This window comes from Erpetoichthys calabaricus, chromosome 17 (genome assembly GCF_900747795.2).
Source record: "Erpetoichthys calabaricus chromosome 17, fErpCal1.3, whole genome shotgun sequence".
Lineage (NCBI taxonomy): Eukaryota > Metazoa > Chordata > Cladistia > Polypteriformes > Polypteridae > Erpetoichthys > Erpetoichthys calabaricus.
In genome coordinates, this window is record NC_041410.2 from 66,387,182 (window position 1) to 66,408,142 (window position 20,961).

General features: G+C 40.9%; 1 protein-coding gene across 4 annotated transcripts in view; it reads left to right on the plus strand.

The window, feature by feature from the left end:
• The window catches only part of chd2 (chromodomain helicase DNA binding protein 2), a 261,689-nt gene that overhangs the window by 115,352 nt on the left and 125,376 nt on the right, over positions 1–20,961 (plus strand). For all 4 annotated transcript variants that reach the window (XR_007933712.1, XM_051920212.1, XM_028822994.2 and 1 more), the window contains one exon: positions 19,335–19,507. Coding sequence is in view for 3 of the 4 variants with exons in the window: in XM_051920212.1 (XP_051776172.1) it covers positions 19,335–19,507 (173 nt within the window). In the remaining variant the exon portion in view is untranslated. The remainder of the gene's footprint in view (positions 1–19,334; positions 19,508–20,961) is intronic.

The following is a 20,961-nucleotide window of genomic DNA, read 5'->3' on the forward strand; positions in this document are numbered from 1 at the left end:
GCTTCCCACAGGTACTTGCGTCTCTGTCCCCTCTAACTGTGCTAAATCCAGGTACCTCCACGTTAGCATCTGGGATGTTAGTTGTTAGCCACGTTTCACTAAAACACAACAAACTGAATTCTCTGTAGGTCTTGACATTTTTCAGCCAGTTCGTCGATTTTATTTGGTAGTGAGTTCACATTTCCCAGGATCACAGAAGGCACGAAAGGTTTGTAGCGCCACTTTCTCCCTAATCTCTTGGCTTTTATCTTAGCACCCGCTCTGCTCTTGCTATACCGCCTTCTTACCTCGTCAGGTAAATAGGGAACCACACCGGCGTGGGCATTTGTTCTCAGTGCTTGAAGTTGACTATTTGAATAGACAAGTTTCGATGTGTAAAAATCCATGTCTGTAGTAAAAAGTAAAAAGTGTCCAGGGAACGAGTCCACATAAAAGAAAGTGGTAGGAGTGAACAGTGAAAATAGAGAAAAATTGGAAAAATAAAGTCGTACACGGAGCTGCTGGAATGGCTGCCACTCACGACAGCTCCTGAATCATCAACTGAAAAAGCACTATATAAATGTAAAGAATTATTATTATTACCTTTGAAATTAATCACACTTGTTAAAACTTTCTCAGCACTGACATTTCTAATTCTGAATTAAAACAAATGAACAAACAAACAAACCTGAATTAAACATTTGTATTGAGTTAGATCTTCAGTGGGTAAATATATAAAATATTAATTTTAAATAATCAAAACAGGACACAGTCAGCAATTTTAGGGAAAATGATGCCTGCTGATAGCATCCAAGGCCTGCTTTCCTTTTTTTCTTAGTGCTTTTCATTATTTGATGTATTTTTAATTTTATTCTTTGTCATTCTGCTTTCTTTAAACCAGTGGTTCTCAACTTGTGGGGCGGGCCCCCCTAGGTGGGCACGAAGTAACAAAAAGGGGGGGGCGCAAAGATGTGAAAAAAAGAAAGCAAGAATCGAAAATATGAAAAACACATCTTTTGAAACCAAAACAAATTAACTTGAACTACATTCTGATACTAGAAAAATAAATATAGAGTTAGATAAATGTTGATAAAAGTTAAGTAGATATAATAAAATATGCATCTATAATATATCATTAATTAAAAAAGAACAAATTGGTATTAGTGGGCTCCTTTCAAAAAAACTTTAGGGGGGGCGCGATTAAAACTGTTATGAAAACTCGTGTCGCAAATACTTGAGAAACGCTGCTTTAAACCATTATAAAAGTTGATAAAATAACTAAGACATTAAAACATTGAAAGTATTTTTTAATATGCAGATTTACAATATGACCAAATTGTTAATACAATAATAAATAGTAAAAATGTAAAGATATGGTATCACATGTGTCTGGCCTTGGGCAGTATTATAGAAAGAGAAGTTACTAATCACAGTTAAATTATTTAAATTATTTACTCAACTCATTGTTCATTTACTTGAATGCATGCTTCTTCTTGTGCTGTCTTTGACTGTTTACCTTGTAGATAGGTGGGCATTGAGTGGTATGCTTTAACTTGTAGCTTTTTTTTACAAAAATAAAAAAAAAAAATCCATAGATATTTTGAGCAGAATCAGAAATATTTAAACTGATTTGAAGTGCATCATTCTATACTTTTACATGATCAGTGTATAATTGCTTTTAAACTTTCCCCCTTTGTCTCATTGACCAATCATTGCATTCCCTCCATATGTGTAAAATTCGCGTAATTATTTAATACTTAAATTACTGATACTCAATCAAGTATAACCCAGACAGTAGGCACAATACTGTATCCTTCACCTTTTGACCCACAACACATAATGAACTCATTCTGTAAAATTAATGAAACTAAGCTCCATAAAATATTTAATTGTTTTAAGTAATTCTATATGAGACATTGATTCCATTCATACATTTTTCTTTTTTTATACAGTTAATAAAGAAATTATTGACTGTATAAGTTTAATAGTACTGGATATCACAAACTACACATTAGGCACTTTTCCAGAAAACACTTAAAACAGCATTTGTCAAGCCTCAACTTAAGAAACATAAATTAGACAGTTCTACACTCAGTAACTATAGACCTATTTCCAAATTGCCTTTCATAAGTAAAATTTTTAAGCAAGTGGTTTTTAAACAGATCAATGACTTTCTCTCTGGAAACAGTATTTATTAGAAGTTCCAGTCTAGTTTTAAACAGGAGAATAGCACTTAATACTAGAATTACCAGAGCCTACGAAAAAACTCGTAAATCCGTCCCACCTTAAATCGCGTCTTAAATCCGTTTGCACCTCTCCGCCAGAGTCCTTTGTCATCTAAATGTGCTGATAAAGCTACTAGCAGCCAGCTATTCCATCCCCCCACCGACTTAGAATGAACTTCTCTCCTAGCTCAAGCCTTGCCTTGATTTGATTACCTGGGATTGAAGTGGAGTTTTACAGTGGAAATAATTCTAGCGTTATTTGGAATACACGCATTTCATGTGTGTTCCATTTCTATAGTTGGCTGTGCAAACACATTTTTAAAACAGAAACTTTTTCATATTCTAATAGTAAATGACAAAATGTAGGCATAAACTATATAACGTATGAAGCCTGAAGTCCATATATCAAAGAAACACTTTCACAAAAGGTACAAATAAAAGAACACGTGCGCCTTCATTCAAAAAAAAAAAAAAGCCGCGTTAGCATGCCACATTGACACTCTTACTACAACCGCCGCAGTGGTGTAATGGTATCAGCGCCTGACTGGGAATCAGAGGGTGGCGAGTTCGATTCCGCACGGCTCCACTTCGAGAAATTAACTGCTCTTATTCTTACAATTTTAGAATAACAATATAAATTTGATTTCAGTCTGTAACAGGCGGTGTAACTTATGATACTGGTAAAGGTTAGCTTTTTTTTTTTAATTCACTTTTCATTCTCGCAGTCACATTCAGAATCAATCCATACAACCCCATCTGACACAGCTGGTTTCACATAAATAAAAGTGTACTTTTATTCAAGACTATAACCGAAGAATAAAGAAAGCAAGTTACAGTTGGTGGTTGATACGACAGCTTGCGTGGTGCAATGTTAAGAACTGCTGATTTCCGATCCGTGCTATATAAAATCATCACATTCAAATATTAACAGTTCCCACACACCCGAGGTCCGCCATTCCTACATTTACAACATGTGTACTTGTTGCAGTGTACACACCTCTCTGTGCTATGGTTCCTATTACAGTGAATGAGCACCTGACACTGTACTTTCTTCCCTGGGGGAAGCTGAGGTCTTAGAACGGAAGTTTGTTGACGCTGTATCATCTTTTCTTTTTCCATCGCCTTTTCCTGTAAGAAGCGACGACGAAGTTCCTCTGCAAGGTGAGCCATGAACACTCTTCTTTCCTCAGCGGACCCCGTGCATGCCTTATACAGTACGTGTGCGTTCATCGCTGCTAGGTCAAGGATGTTGTACAACACAGCAACCGGCCACCTGCGTGTTCCTGTGCGCACTGAACAAGCATGTGCCTTCTGGTCCATGATGTCAACGCCACGCTGGGGAAAAAAGAAAGACAAATATATGTGACATTTTGAAGAAATCATTTTATCACCAGAAGAGCACCAGAATACTTTGTCACACTAATATTTTTTTCATTAGCATACCTTCATGTGGTTGTAGTCTGTGACCGTGTTTGTTTTGTTTTTTTTTATCTTGCCCAATCTCCACATCATGGTGCATTGTGCTGAGAATGCAGACAGACTTCATCTTTTTGGGCACATACACTGTCAGCATGGCACTGGGAGATCTAAACACCAGCGTGGAGAATTGTTCGTGTACTGAACTGACTTTAGCTGCAGGTGGAAGTTCCCGTCGCACTTTATTCATGGTGCCAAGCAGAGTTGTATTGCGGTGCAGCAGTCTATTAGCCAGCGAAAGTGACGTGAAGAAGTTGTCTGTTGTTACGGTTCTGCCTTTTTGGATTGCGGCAGATTTGGAGACAAAGTACATGTGCAATGCCACTCCTTATTTAGGAAAAGATCCCAGTCGTCCCACGGGAGAAAGACTTTCCGAGTCTGTGGTCATAAAGCTTATGGAGCCATTTCTGGACAAAGGCAGAACCGTAACAACAGACAACTTCTTCACGTCACTTTCGCTGGCTAATAGACTGCTGCACCGCAATACAACTCTGCTTGGCACCATGAATAAAGTGCGACGGGAACTTCCACCTGCAGCTAAAGTCAGTTCAGTACACGAACAATTCTCCACGCTGGTGTTTAGATCTCCCAGTGCCATGCTGACAGTATATGTGCCCAAAAAGATGAAGTCTGTCTGCATTCTCAGCACAATGCACCATGATGTGGAGATTGGGCAAGATAAAAAAAAAACAAAACAAACACGGTCACAGACTACAACCACATGAAGGTATGCTAATGAAAAAAATATTAGTGTGACGAAGTATTCTGGTGCTCTTCTGGTGATAAAATGATTTCTTCAAAATGTCACATATATTTGTCTTTCTTTTTTCCCCAGCGTGGCGTTGACATCATGGACCAGAAGGCGCGTGCTTGTTCAGTGCGCACAGGAACACGCAGGTGGCCGGTTGCTGTGTTGTACAACATCCTTGACCTAGCAGCGATGAACGCACACGTACTGTATAAGGCATGCACGGGGTCCGCTGAGGAAAGAAGAGTGTTCATGGCTCACCTTGCAGAGGAACTTCGTCGTCGCTTCTTACAGGAAAAGGCGATGGAAAAAGAAAAGATGATACAGTGTCAACAAACTTCCGTTCTAAGACCTCAGCTTCCCCCAGGGAAGAAAGTACAGTGTCAGGTGCTCATTCACTGTAATAGGAACCATAGCACAGAGAGGTGTGTACACTGCAACAAGTACACATGTTGTAAATGTAGGAATGGCGGACCTTGGGTGTGTGGGAACTGTTAATATTTGAATGTGATGATTTTATATAGCACGGATCGGAAATCAGCAGTTCTTAACATTGCACCACGCAAGCTGTCGTATCAACCACCAACTGTAACTTGCTTTCTTTATTCTTCGGTTATAGTCTTGAATAAAAGTACACTTTTATTTATGTGAAACCAGCTGTGTCAGATGGGGTTGTATGGATTGATTCTGAATGTGACTGCGAGAATGAAAAGTGAATTAAAAAAAAAAAGCTAACCTTTACCAGTATCATAAGTTACACCGCCTGTTACAGACTGAAATCAAATTTATATTGTTATTCTAAAATTGTAAGAATAAGAGCAGTTAATTTCTCGAAGTGGAGCCGTGCGGAATCGAACTCGCCACCCTCTGATTCCCAGTCAGGCGCTGATACCATTACACCACTGCGGCGGTTGTAGTAAGAGTGTCAATGTGGCATGCTAACGCGGCTTTTTTTTTTTTTTTTTTTTTTTTTTTTTTGAATGAAGGCGCACGTGTTCTTTTATTTGTACCTTTTGTGAAAGTGTTTCTTTGATATATGGACTTCAGGCTTCATACGTTATATAGTTTATGCCTACATTTTGTCATTTACTATTAGAATATGAAAAAGTTTCTGTTTTAAAAATGTGTTTGCACAGCCAACTATAGAAATGGAACACACATGAAATGCGTGTATTCCAAATAACGCTAGAATTATTTCCACTGTAAAACTCCACTTCAATCCCAGGTAATCAAATCAAGGCAAGGCTTGAGCTAGGAGAGAAGTTCATTCTAAGTCGGTGGGGGGGATGGAATAGCTGGCTGCTAGTAGCTTTATCAGCACATTTAGATGACAAAGGACTCTGGCGGAGAGGTGCAAACGGATTTAAGACGCGATTTAAGGTGGGACGGATTTACGAGTTTTTTCGTAGGCTCTGGTAATTCTAGTGTTAAGCAGATTTAGTGAAAGTTGTGAATAATCTAAGAATCTCTATGGATATGAATAATGTTTCTATTGTACTCCTTAATTTAAATATTGCATTTGATACAGCTGATCATAATATACTTTTAAATCATCATAAGAAATGGATTGGTTTATCTGGGACTGTTTTAAATTGGTTTAGGACATTTTTAAATGGAAGGCAGTATTTTATTAGATTATGGGACCATGTATCAAAAATATATGATATTCATTACAGTCGACCATCGTTTATCGCGGTTAATCAGTTCCAGACTCTACCGCGATAAATGAATTTCCGCGAAGTAGGATATTTTATTTATAAATCGAATATTTTCACAGAGCATAGAAAACCTGTTTACGACCTTCTAAATGTGTTTTTTAACATTATTAGAGCCCTCTGGACATGAAATAACCCCCTTGTAGAGACAGGGACTTTTAAACACTGCAAACAAACATTTGTCTCTTTTTCAAAAGTTTAATCTGTGCTCCATGACAATACAGAGATGACAGTTCCGTCTCACAATTAAAAGAATGCAAACATATCTTCCTCTTCAAAGGAGTGCGCGTCAGGAGCAGATAATGTCAGAGAGAGAGACAGAGAGAGAAAAGCAAACAATCAAAAATCAGTAGGTGCTGTTTGGCTTTTAAGTATGCGAAGCACCGCCCGACAAAGCAGCCGTAAGGAAGGGAGCAATGTGAAGGTAGTGTGGACACTTTTGTGACTGAAGACAGAGAAGAAAATTAAAATTAGTCAAAACCTTTTTATTGATACATACCAGACAAGGGTAAAATGACAGAGAAACACAGTCCTAGGACACCGCGCTTCATCTGCCTCGAGCGCAGATGTCCTTGCTCTTTTATACCTTTCTAATCTCCTGATCGTTGACCACGTAAGAAATAAAAATAGCGTCCTGACTCATTGTATTTTTCCAATTTTGTAAAGTCATTACCCTAAAGGTATATTTTCTTGTCACACACATCATCAAAAGAAAACTTCCAGAAAGTATACATGCTTTTTGTCACGTACGCAAAATACAAACAAGTTTCATCATTCTGTCCTATTTTCTGTACACACATACATTTTGTTCAATTACATCATTTTATGTTTTTACACTCCTCCCTTTTTGAACAAAATGATGTGGGCAATATAATTCTATCTTGAAATGGTTGATGAAGGGGAAGGGGGGGAGAAAGGGGATGGGGAGGAGAAAATGGAAGAAGCTATACGAGACATGTGCTCCTCATGTAGCATATATGCCCTTTCCATAGAGGCGGTAAAGTACTTAGATATTATATAGCGAAACAAAGGGATAATACAACAACCAACCAGGAGGAGGAGGCAAAATGTCACAACCAAAGAAATGAAAACAGATCTTATCCATTGTCCCCAGGATCCGAAGGAGGATGCAAACCACTGATCCCAGGGATTTGTAATGCCAGAATTAGTGGAAAGTTCTTTAGAGAGAGCAGTGAGGCCTGCCAATGCACGAGTTATTGATCCATCTGGCGCGGTATTATTTGGAATATATGTACAACAAGCATCACCAAACATAGCACAGACACCTCCCTTTTCCGCAAGTAACATGTCCAAGGCTAGACGATTTTGCCAAGTCATCAGAGAAGTACGGTCAAGCTGTTCATGTATGCCTTCAATAGCGTCTTTGGTGAAGTTAAGGAAACGTTGTTGGTTATAATAAAGGTAATTAATCCAGTCTACATTCTTATTAATAGTAATTTGGGGTATGATAGATTCAAAACCGGCAGCAACTTGATCCCTAGCTTTAAATCTGTCTGGGACACCCCTAGGGACTCCAATAGCATCTATGTATACTCCAGGGCCATGCAAGGAGATATTAGTAGGCATATGGAAAAGGGAGCGGGTATGTCGGAAATAAAAAGGAGGTGTGGAATAATATGGGGAGTGAGAGGGAGGTAAGGATAGAAGTCTAAAAGGCATAACTAATTGGATTGGAGCACAGGTACCAGACCAATTAGGGGGAAGGGTGGCAAATAATTTGGACCTACAGCACATCCACCAAATATCTGATCTAGGAGTGGTTTGGGAGAGAAGAAAGGAAGACAGAACGGTGTTCAGAGAAAAGTTGACCTGAAAAGTTTGAGAACAGAAAGAAAATGGTAATTCTCCTACCCATGTCGTTCCATTAGATTTGAAACATGTATAATTTCCTTCGTGAGTTTGAAACATAGGGCTAGCCATGTGACGGGTGGGGGGAAAAAGAATAGATAGATTAGAACACTTTGAACCAGAGAGGGGTTTCTTGGAAGTAGTGAATAAGTACAGAAGGCAGGGCAACCCCACGGGGTCAGAAATGTTAGATAATGGGAAAGGGACTGTAGCTAAATGGGGACAGGCTGCAGCGCACGCATAACAATGAGAACGATTAACTTGCTTAGCTGAATAGAGAACCCACTGCAACCATCTATTCTGATCCCCATAACCAGTTTCTACTGAAAAAGTGGATGAAAGGGTGGAAATATTCATAATCTTAACAGGAGAAAAGTCTGAACCAAAAGTTGGGGAGATGGGTGTGTGTGCAAGAGAATGAGGGGTGTTAGTAACAGGATTGTCAATCTTAATTAGAAATCTCCCTAAAGGGTCTGTTCCAGATACATATGCCCCTAATACATATATTCCTGAGTCATGTAAAGAGGGGTTCTTCAAAGTAATGATCAAGGGGTTACAATGGTTGTCAGCACATTCATGAGAGGCATGTCCTTTTATGATAGAAAACCGATTTTTCAAACCGTATTTTTGGGCCTCAAAAGGTTGATAACCCCAGTCCTCAGTTCCAGTGTTAGCAAAAACCCATTGCCAGTTGTCGCAGTTACTTCCCCTCATACACACGTATTTGTCAGACCCGGTCCACTGGGCTTGTCGACCAGTCCCACAGTTGATAATAGAGCAGAAATCAAACTGCACTGATGTGGTAATTCCTAACGGGAAAGTCAAGGTGACCAGGGCAGTAGACAAGGGAAAAGAAAAGCATAGTAGCACAGCAATCAAGGGTGCCATCTCTTGCAATGTGAGGCGTGAATCCAGGCAGGCAGTCCTTCAACTTTCACGGCGTGTGGTGTGGACAGAAGAATTTGGAATGGTCCTCTTCACCTAGGCTGATGCCAGTGTTTCCTCCGAGTATCTCGAACCAGGATCCAGGTGCCCAAGGGAATTGGTAAATCCTTGGAAAGGGGGCTGGTCCTCCAGGCTTGATTAACCTGCTGGTGGATTTCCTTCAACGAGGTTCGTAAACCTGCAAGACTAGAGAGAAGATCATTGTCCACAGTATGCAAATTCACATTTCCTACAACCATGCCAACGGGCATGGGACGTCCGGTCAGAATCTCAAACGGCGATAGTCCCAGTTGTCGGTGTGTCCGTCCCCTTAGTCCCATTAAAGCTAAGGGTAGTGCATCCGGCCATGATAAATTAGTTTGTTCACAAATTTTTGCGAGTTTAGCTTTTAAAGTGCCATTGCATCGTTCTACGATGCCTCTGCTTTGGGGATGGTATTTACAATAGCCAGGTGGTTAATTCATTTATAATGGAGTTCACAAAATGAGTGCCATTATCTGTAACTTTTGAGGGATACCCCATCTTGGAATAATCTCTTTAATTAGTGCTTTAGCTACTGTTTTGGCATCGTTGTGTTTTGAAAGGAAAGCCTCTACCCATCGGGAGAACACATCGACAATCACAAGACAATATCGGTACCCTTTAGACGGGGTTAGTTCAATGAAATCCATTTGGAGGTGTTCAAACGGACCCATTGGATTAGGGGTAACGGCGGGACTTACCTGGGTACCTTTTCCCACATTAAACTTTTGACATATTGCACAGCATCTGCAAAATTGCTCTGCATATGTAGAGAAACCTACAGCTTCCCAATGTTTTTCAACATCTCGAACCATGGCATCTCTTCCTGCGTGATCGAGGCCATGGGCGATTTTTGCCATTCCTGGGAAAGAGGCTTTTGGGAGAAAAGGTTTGTTAGTGTGTTTATGAGTCCAGACTCCATCAGAGAGGGACCCTTCTTTGGACCATTTTCTCCTTTCGATATCCGTGGCTGCACTCTGTAAAGAAATAATTTGATTATCAGGGTCCTGGTCATTTCTCTGTTGGTGTGTTATTATATGGATCCTGTTTTCCTGTGTGAGCTTGACATTTAACAATCGCTAGCTTCGATGGTTTGGTTATAGCTTCTAAAAGGGATTCGATCAATTTCTGATGTTGGATGGGTTTGCCAGTACTGGTCTTAAATCCCCTTAGTTTCCATAGTGCTCCATGATCATGGCAGACTCCAAAAGCATACCTGGAATCTGTATAAATTGTTACGATCTTCCCTTCGGACAGCTGACATGCTCGAGTGAGTGCTACGAGTTCAGCTGCTTGTGCACTTAAGCTTGATGAAATTCGATTTGCTTCCAGCAGGCGGTCCCCTTGGACCACTGCGTAACTAGTTGAGATGTGAAGTTTTGGCTTGTACTAGGATAGAATGTACAGCGTGAGGCACTTTAACTGTTAGGGGGCTCATGAGAACTACATCCGTGCTTGCTAATACAGCTTCTGTTGTTGCAGCCACAGCACGAAGACACGGAGGAAGTGCTGCGGCCACTGGATCCAGTTTTTTTAGAAAAAATAAGCCACCGGTCTTTGTTTATCTCCATGTTGTTGCGTCAGTACTGCATTCATAAATCCCTGCTTTTCGTCCACGAACAAAGTGAATGGACGAGAATGATCAGGCAAACCTAGCGCGGGTGCAGATAGAAGAGCAGTTTTGAGGTTACAGAGAGCCTTCTCAGCCTGTTCATTCCATAGGACCTGGCCAGAAAGGAGGATGCCAGGAGTATTAGCCAATTGTTGCAACGGCTGTGCTCTTTCAGTAAAATTTAGAACCCACTGTTTGTAGTGGCTGTAATGCGATCGCTAGAGAGAGCTCTTGTTCCATACGTAATGTCATGACCTAGATATTTTACAGTTGTTTTGATTAGCTGCAGCTTAACCTTAGAAACTTTATGGCCATTTTCCCCCAGAAACAGCAACAATTTCTGAGTATCTATTGTACAATTTTCTTCCGTAGCGCTACATATCATTTCCATCTACATACTGTATCAATGTCCTATTTCCGGCCAAAAGCCTTCTAAATTTTGGGCAAGAGCTTATCCATAAACACAAGGGGCTTCAGTGTATCCCTGAGGCATGACGGTCCATGTCCAACGGCGGTACCGCGTTTGACGAGATCGGGATGTACGGCGGAGATGCCAGCCTCTGCTTCGGGAGACAGAGGATATTGGGCACGGTGCGGGCGGAAGGAGGATCTCGGGTGGATCACCAGAGGCTCACAATGGGCTATCCTTAAACGGTCAGGAGTATCAAAAATACCTGGAGTAACTTGTAACCAGTCTGTTCTTTCAAGGCATTTTTCTACCCATGGTCCTATTTCCCCCCATTTAACAGTGCGTGATTTAGCTAAGGGAATATGAGGCACTGTGCCGCCAAGATAAAATATGTGCTGTGAGCATGTAAGATGAACAGAAGCAGCTGCCTTTGTGGGTTTCGGGGCAAAGATTCTAGCCAGGGGGTGTCTACTTCTATAGGGAAGTATTGGGCAGTACAGTGTAAAATGTCAGGGGCCTGTAAATTGGGAAAAAGACAAGGGGAAAAAAAATGTAGGGCTTTGAGGAGAATGGTGTGTGGGGAAATATCTAAAGTCCAAGCTGCAAAAGAGGGTTTGGGGTAAGGGGTAATTTGACACAACAACTTGGGGGTTGAACAGAAAAGAAAACGATGCAGTAAGGTATGTCCGCCAGGACGTGACTGGACTTGAAGAGGTTTTGATACTTGAAGAAGGTGAGGTTGTCCAGAAGCAGTAAGCACAGTAACAGTTTCGTTCGAGGCAGGGACCTTTGCCAGCGAGAGGGTAGATCGAGTGGCACCAGTGTCGATTAAGAAAACAGTCTCAGTGCCATCAACGAACAATGTCAGTAAAGGATCAGTCTCTGAATTATGGGTGAGCAAAGGTAGTTGAAAAAAAAAATGGCTGGAGGTCCCAGCGTTTTCCTATGGCCAGTATGGTTGGTCAGGGGTGTCAGTAAAAACAGGTGGAATAAGGGGAGGTGGGGGCTGTTGCTGTCTGTGAGGGCACTCCCGACGAAAATGTCCAGTTTCACCACAGGCGTAGCAAGAGAAGGAATTAGCATTGGAATTTAAGGGAGAGGGAATAAAAGGATTCTTATTGTGGTCAACAGGAGGAGCTCTAAAACCACCTCGTCCTCGTCCTCGTCCCCTTCCTCTAAAGCCATATCCTCGACCTTGGTCAGGAGCATTCCTGGTATAATAGTTCATCTGTGCTGCCAATAATTTGGCATGAGAGTCCGATTCCTTCTGCTTAGTTTGTTTTTCGGCATGTTCAGCATGTCGTTTGACTTCATCAAACGTGGCACTTTCCCACTCAATACAGGAAGTGCGGACCTTGTTTTGTATATCAAGGCGCAAACCGGAAACAAAAGGTGGAACTGCAGCTCGGGTGCGGTCATCAGCATTTCCCAAGCCCGAGTGATTAGCCATAAGGTCTTGAATCCTATGTGCCCATTCATCAACCGTTTCGTCTCTCTTTTGTTTTGCAGCAGAAATAAGGGACCAGTCCGTTCCTTTTTTATATTTTTCTGCAATATTTTGTCTCAACGCCTCCCATTGTGGGTTAAATTCGCCTTCTCCACCTATCCCCTGTCCTCGAGTTAAAGCTGGGTTCCATACCCATGGAACGTCATTGCGGACACCCCTGCTAACAGTGGCCCATGTGGTCCCAAGCTTTCGACGAAGTACCTGGGTCCATTCAGCAGCATTAGGCTTATACATGCTATCTAACTGATCAAGTTGTTCAACAAATTTTAGTCCTCCTACTTCCTTTGGATCTGGAAGTGCATTCACGACATCTTTTAGTTCTTGGATGTCCCAGTTCCGATTTATCATAACTGTTGTGGGATTTTGGGGTCCGGCTGGATGGGCAGGGTTATAATGGGGATTGGGAACTTCTATTAAAGGGCAAGTAAGTGAAGGTGAAGGATCAGAAGAGAAAAAAGTTGGAGCTGGTTTGTGACTTCGAGTGCATTTGGAGACGGGGGTTTGTCTAGTACAGGGTGGGTCATCACGATGGGTAGAGGGGTCATAGTGATCTGTGCCTGGGGAATCATCAGGGGAAACTTCTGCTAGTTGTAGTGCAGGGGGGGGCAGTCGGAATGGGGGATTGAGGAGGGGATAATGGAGGTGCCTGAGGTTGGTACTGAGGAGGGGAAAAAATAATAGGATAAATTTATTTGAATTATTCTTCCTTTTCCTCCCATCTGCCTGTGGTTCAGTGCCTATCTGAACTTTCTGTAATGTAATTAGTAATTCCTCTTTCTCCTTTTTAGCCTTTCCCTCATTTGCCCGCAACAATTCATTCTGTTTCTGTACTGCTTCTAAATTTCTGTCTTTTATTACTAATTCCCATCTATCGAACATATCCATTTGATACGGTCCACTATTATAACAACCCTGCTTATTCCTACACAGGATCTTCCTAGTTTCCTGTATTTCACTTACATCTCCTGTCCCCTCTATCGGCCAACGCCCACCACTCTGTCTATTCCATTTCTTACATGCCTTCTTGAAATCTAAACCTGTCTTCTTTTCTATTAATTTTCTAGGAGACCCATTTTTACGGGGCGTCTGTTGATCCTCCGAAAATAATTCTTCCAGCATTAATGATTTCGGTCCCCCTGTGCGGCGATTAACAGGCTTACTGTTATAAGTTCCCCTTGCTCTCCCGGGTTGTGTATTTAATTTTCCAACTATTTTTCCATAGCGCTACATATCTTCCATAGCGCTACATATACTGATTCGCCTAATCCCTTGTCCGTATGAATCAGCGAGGTATTAAGTGTGCCACTCACTATTCCCTTACTGTTCCCTTCTTTTTCCCAAGGGGAGACACCTAACTATCGGTCCTTTCCCAGTTCCCAGGAGAACACGGTATTGTTGCTTATTCCGTATGTAGATTTATTTATTTTTCCATAGCGCTACATATCTTCCATAGCGCTACATATCATTCCGTTCCTAACAGCAATCCTGCAATCTGTGCTCTTTTTGGTTTATATTTCCATACCACCCCGTTACTCGTCCCGTTAGCCTGTCCGCTCACATCCCCGGATTCCAGCTCAGGTGACTTCGTGTCCGATTCGGTTCAGCAGAATACTACATCAATACGTCCAGCCGAGTCTAGGATATGGGTGAGGCCAGTATCCTTTCATCAGACCTTTCGTATGCGTCAAACTGCTTGGGTCAAGTCTCCCATCACCTTAAGCAACCCGTTGAGATATGAGTATGACTAGACGGTCAACAGGAAACTCGCCCTCCCGTTATTTAGAAAATAAAAAAATGTTCGGAAATCCCCCGGTGCTTACCCCAGCCTGGAAGTGTGCAAGCTCTGTCTGGAAATCCGTTCAGTCACTGTGGATGTAGCAAAGAGGAGACCAGGGACTCCTCACGCAAGAACTGTTTCAGGACAGGGCAGTCCTAACTTTTGCCGGAGCTGCATGCTCTGCTGCCGGAGCGCTCAAGTTGACGGCAGTCCGCTGGTAAGACGGATCACTGAAATGGTCTCGCTGGAGGAGTCGACCAGCCGTCTCCTGCCCCACGTCCGAGCGCCAAAAACTGTGGACACTTTTGTGACTGAAGACAGAGAAGAAAATTAAAATTAGTCAAAACCTTTTTATTGATACATACCAGACAAGGGTAAAATGACAGAGAAACACAGTCCTAGGACACCACGCTTCATCTGCCTCGAGCGCAGATGTCCTTGCTCTTTTATACCTTTCTAATCTCCTGATCGTTGACCACGTAAGAAATAAAAATAGCGTCCTGACTCATTGTATTTTTCCAATTTTGTAAAGTCATTACCCTAAAGGTATATTTTCTTGTCACACACATCATCAAAAGAAAACTTCCAGAAAGTATACATGCTTTTTGTCACGTACGCAAAATACAAACAAGTTTCATCATTCTGTCCTATTTTCTGTACACACATACATTTTGTTCAATTACATCATTTTATGTTTTTACAGTAGTCCTTCAGCATTTTTTAGAGGAGCGTCCGTAGCCTCTAGGCCAGTGTGCGAACAGCCCCTCTGCTCACACACTCTCCGTCAGGAGCAGAGAATGTCAGAGAGAGAGAGAAAAGCAAACAATCAAATATCAATAGGTGCTATTCGGGCTTTTAAGTATGTGAATCATCGAGGGAGAAGCATATCATATATCATTGAGGAGTTTTATTTAATACATAATACGTGCTGTGATTGGGTAGCTTCTCAGCCATCTGCCAATAGCGTCCCTTGTATGAAATCAACTGGGCAAACCAACTGAGGAAGCATGTACCATAAATTAAAAGACCCATTGTCCGCAGAAATCTGCGAACTAGCGAAAAATCCGTGATATACAGTGGGTACGGAAAGTATTCAGACCCCCTTCAATTTTTCACTCTTTGTTATATTGCAGCCATTTGCTAAAATCATTTAAATTAATTTTTTTCCTCATTAATGTACACACAGCACCCCATATTGACAGACAAAAAAAAAGAATTTTTGAAATTGTTGCAGATTTATTAAAAAAGAAAAACTGAAATATCACATGGTCTTAAGTATTCAGACCCTTTGCTGTGACACTCATATATTTAACTCAGGTGCTTTCCATTTCTTCTGATCATCCTTGAGATCACCTTCATTTGAGTCCAGCTGTGTTTGATTACAGTGATCCCTCGCTATATCGCGCTTCGCCTTTCGCGGCTTCACTCCATCGCGGATTTTATATGTAAGCATATTTAAATATATATCGCGGATTTTTCGCTGCTTCGCGGGTTTCTGCGGACAATAGGTCTTTTAATTTCTGGTAAATGCTTCCTCAGTTGGTTTGGCCAGTTGATTTCATACAAACGACACTATTGGCAGATGGCTGAGAAGCTATCCAGCTTACTTTCTCTCTCCCTCTCTCTCTCTCTCTCTCTCTTGCGCTGACGTAGGGGGGTGTGAGCAGGGGGGCTGTGTGCAGCTGCTTCCTGAAGGACACGTATTGATTTTTTTTATCTGTCTCTCGCTATCTCTCTCTCTCTGTCTTCCTGCTCCTGACAGAGGGGGTGTGAGCTGCCGCCTTCAACAGCTTTGTACCGGCGGTGCTTCGCATACTTAAAAGCCAAAAAGCCGTATTGATTTTTTTTTTGACTGCTTGCTTTGCACTCCTTTGAAAAGGAAGATATGTTTGCATTCTTTTAATTGTGAGACAGAACTGTCATCTCTGTCTTGTCATGGAGCACAGTTTAAACTTTTGAAAAAGAGACAAATGTTTGTTTGCAGTGTTTGAATAACGTTCCTGTCTCTCTACAACCTCCTGTGTTTCTGCGCAAATCTGTGACCCAAGCATGACATTCTAAAAATAACCATATAAACATATGGTTTCTACTTCGCGGATTTTCCTATTTCGCGGGTGGCTCTGGAACGCAACCCCCGCGATGGAGGAGGGATTACTGTATACTGATTGGACTTGATTAGGAAAGCCACACACCTGTCTATATAAGACCTTACAGCTCACAATGCATGTCATAGCAAATGAGAATCATGAGGTCAAAGGAACTGCCTGAAGAGACAGAATTGTGGCAAGGCACAGATCTGGCCAAGGTTACAAAAAAATTTCTGCTGCACTTAAGGTTCCCAAGAGCACAGTGGCCTCCATAATCCTTAAATGGAAGACGTTTGGGACGACCAGAACCCTTCCTAGAGCTGGCCATCCGGCCAAGCTGAGCTACCGGGGGAGAAGAGCCTTGGTGAGAGAGGTAAAGAAGAACCCAAAGATCACTTTGGCTGAGCTCCAGAGATGCAGTCAGGAGATGGGAGAAAGTTGTAGAAAGTCAACCATCACTGCAGCCCTCCACCAGTCAGGGCTTTATGGCAGAGTGGCCTGTCGGAAGCCTGTCCTCAGTGCAAGACACATGACAGCCTGCATGGAGTTTGCTAAAAGACACCTGAAGGACTCTGAGATGGTGAGAAATAAGATTCTCTGGTCTGATGAGACCAAGATAGAACTTTTTGGCCTTAATTCTAAGCGGTATGTGTGGAGACAACCAGGCACTGCTCATCACTTGTCCAATACAGTCCCCACAGTGAAGCATGGCGGTGGCAGCATCATGCTGTGGGGGTGTTTTTCAGCTGCAGGGACAGGACGACTGGTTGCAATCGAGGGAAAGATGAATGCGGCCAAGTACAGGGATATCCTGGACAAAAACCTTCTCCAGAGTGCTAAGGACCTCAGACTGGGCCGAAGGTTTACCTTCCAACAAGACAATGACCCTAAGCACACAGCTGAAATAACGAAGGAGTGGCTTCACAACAACTCTGTGACTGTTCTTGAATGGCCCAGCCAGAGCCCTGACTTAAACCCAATTGAGCATCTCTGGGGAGACCTAAAAATGGCTGTCCACCAACGTTTACCATCCAACCTGACAGAACTGGAGAGGATCTGCAAGGAGGAATGGCAGAGGATCCCCAAATCCAGGTGTGAAAAACTTGTTGCATCTTTCCCAAGAAGACTCATGGCTGTATTAGCTCAAAAGGGTGCTTCTACTAAATACTGAGCAAAGGGTCTGAATACTTAGGACCATGTGATAGTTCAGTTTTTCTTTTTTAATAAATCTGCAACAATTTCAAAAATTCTTTTTTTTGTCTGTCAATATGGGGTGCTGTGTGTACATTAATGAGGAAAAAAATTAATTGAAATGATTTTAGCAAATGGCTGCAATATGACAAAGAGTGAAAAATTGAAGGGGGTCTGAATACTTTCCATACCCACTGTATATTTAGATATGCTTACATATAAAATCCGCGATAGAGTGAAGCCGCGAAAGTCAAAGCGTGATATAGCGAGGGATCACTGTATATCCTGTTCTCCCTGCATATGCTGCCATTGGGTAAAATTATTGCAGAGCATGGAGTCAGCTTCCATATCTATACTGATGATATTCAGTTATACATATCTGTAGTGCCAGAGGATTCCAGTCCTATAAATAAACTGGCGCATTGTCTATCGAATATCAAGAGTTGGATGAATAGAATTTTGATAGAAATTGAATGAAAAAAGTGAAATTCTGCTTATTGGCAAAGAAATACAAAGGTAAAAAGTTATAAACAGTCTGAGCAATCTGGCACTACAGACTAAAAAGGAGGTTAAAAATCTAGGTGTTATTCTTGACTCTGAGCTCACATTTAAACCCACACATTGACAGTGCTGTGAAGACTTCCTTCTTCAACCCCAGAAACATAGCCTGTGTAAGACCATTCCTGAACTTGGGAGGTGCTAAAAAGCTGACTCAAGCCTACACTATTGTAATGCACTTCTCACGTGACTGTCGAAAAAGACAACAAAAAGATTACAACTTGTTCAATATGCAGCAGCAAGGTACTTCTTGCACTAGAAGACCTGAGCATATTATCCCTCTTTTAGCAAGACTACATTGGTTATGTGTTTCATTTAGAATTAATTTTAAAATACTTTTATTGGTATTTAAAACTTTAAATGGACAAACACCTTCATATACTTAAGAATGTCTGACTGAATATGCTCCAAACAGGTCCTTGGGATCATCATGTGCTTGCTTGCTACACATTCCTAAAATAAAATAGAAGAAATATATGTGTGTTGTGTTTTTATGCACCAAACATTTGGAACAACTGGTCTTTAGATATTCATCAGGCCTCTTCTCTTGGTATTCTTAAAAAGCAACTGAAAACATGCTTTTCTACCCTGGCTTTTAGTTAGTTTTCACTGCATTATATTCATGTATTTTTATCTTTACTTTTACCTGTTTTTTTTTATCTTAATAGGATTTCTTAATGTTTGGTTGTGTTCTTATTTTTTTTGTAATTCTGTTTTGTTCTTATTTTGTTTTTATTCTTACTGTGTTTTGCAGTCTCTGTAAAGCAGTTTGAGCTGAATTCAGATGTAAGAAAAGGTTCTATAAATAAAAATTATTTTTATTATTATTGTAGTTACTCCTAATTAATTTTGTATTAATTAACATTTTTCTTAGTAATGAGGATTGTTTTGGAAAAAAAAGAACATGGCATAAGGTAAATTTATGTATTGAAATAAAAATACACTTTTTTATGAATGATAAAACAGATCTCTGTGAATTTATATAAACTTGCCCTTAAATGTTATACTATCACTTTCTGAAGTTATGATTGAAGTTGGATGATAACACTTAGTTTATAGTTCTTGGCAATAACTGTTATTTTTAAAACTGATAAATGTACCTGAGGCTTGCAGAATAGTAAAACGTTTTGCTGCTTGGCTGATGGTGTGAAAGCTGAAGGGAGTGTCCAGCAGTATTTATGTATTTAAGTGAGACTCTTATAATGTTTTCCTCAGCACACAAAACCTCCTCTTCTAATGAACCAGAGTACCTCTGCAAATGGATGGGGCTTCCGTATGCTGAATGCAGTTGGGAAGATGGAATACTGATTCAGAAAAAGTTTTCACTCTGCATTGAAAAATTCAGCAATAGGAATAACTGTAAAACAATCCCTTCTAAAGACTGTAAAGTAAGTTTTCAAAAGTTAAAAGTTATTTTTAAGAAATACTGAGAGCATGATGCTACTGAATGATCGGTGTAGTTTTGGATTAAAACAAAGGTTGCTAATTAAATGTAATAGATTCTTTTAGATTTCTTGTACTCAAGCACTTTTTAGGACACAGTCAAAAAGTTTCAACTTTCTATACAGTTTAACAAGGAGCACACTCCCGTATATGCATACAAGAGCATATACAAGTACAGTGGAACCTCGGTTCACGACCTAAATTCGTTCCAAAACACTGGTCATAAACCAATTTGGTCATGAACCGAAGCAATTTCCCTCCTAGGATTGTATGTAAATACAATTAATCCGTTCCAGGCCATATGAACTGTATGTAAATATATATATATTTTTAAGTTTTTAAGCACAAATATAGTTAATCTAACCATAGAATGCACAGCATAATTGTAAACTAAATGTAAAAATATTGAATAACACTGAGAAAACCTTGAACAACAGAGAAAACTAACACTGCAATAGTTCGCGCTATAGCGCTACCAGCCGCTGGCTAAAAACACTTTTTTTTTTAATGAGTTTTAAGCACAGGGAAAAAAATGAACTTTTGAAAAAATCCGTAATTTAATAAACCACCAAGAAAAGTAACATTGCAACAATGCATGCTACCAACCGATCGCTGTAAACAGAAGTGAAAACAAAATCAAGCCCAGTGCATTCTTTAACTGCCTTCCTACCTTATGCGTCCAGCCCCCTCTTTCTCGCGCTGCCTGTGTGTGCACGACTCTTTCTCTCTCGCGCTGCCTGTGTGTGTGAGCGTCTCTCTCTCGAGCTGTCTGTGTGTGTGTGTGTGTCTCGCTGCCCGTGTGTGTGCTCTCTCTCGCGCTGCCTCTGTGTGTGTGTGTGTCGCGCTCTCTCTTGCTCGCTGCACAGGAAATGCACAGGGAGAGACTGAACATGTACAAACCGAAAGCGAAACTGGGTTGTTCGTATACCGAGTGTGTGGTCGTGAATCGAGGCAAAAGTTTGTCGAACTTTTTGGTTGTAAACCGATTTGTACGTGTACCAAGACATTCGTGAACCGAGGTTCCACTGTATTTTGTATATTTCAATATATAATGGATTTATCAAGATACAGAAGTAACATTAGTTAAAGTAGTTAAGTATAATTATTCATATTAAAAATAATTTATAAATATGTATAAATGTGTTATTTATCAAATGTAAATATTGGGATAATGTAAATATATCAGGAGTGTGTGTTGTGTCTTTAGAAAACTCCATATAAAAATGACATAGTCATTGTACAGTAATACCAAAATATCATGGTTTACACACAGCCTTGTTACATAAATGAGAATGTGCTGACAGGATGGTCACACTGATTGCTAGCTGACATTAAGGTGGTAGCAGACTTCTACTCACTAGTGAAGCTCTACATTCAAATAACTTCTGCTTACCTTATA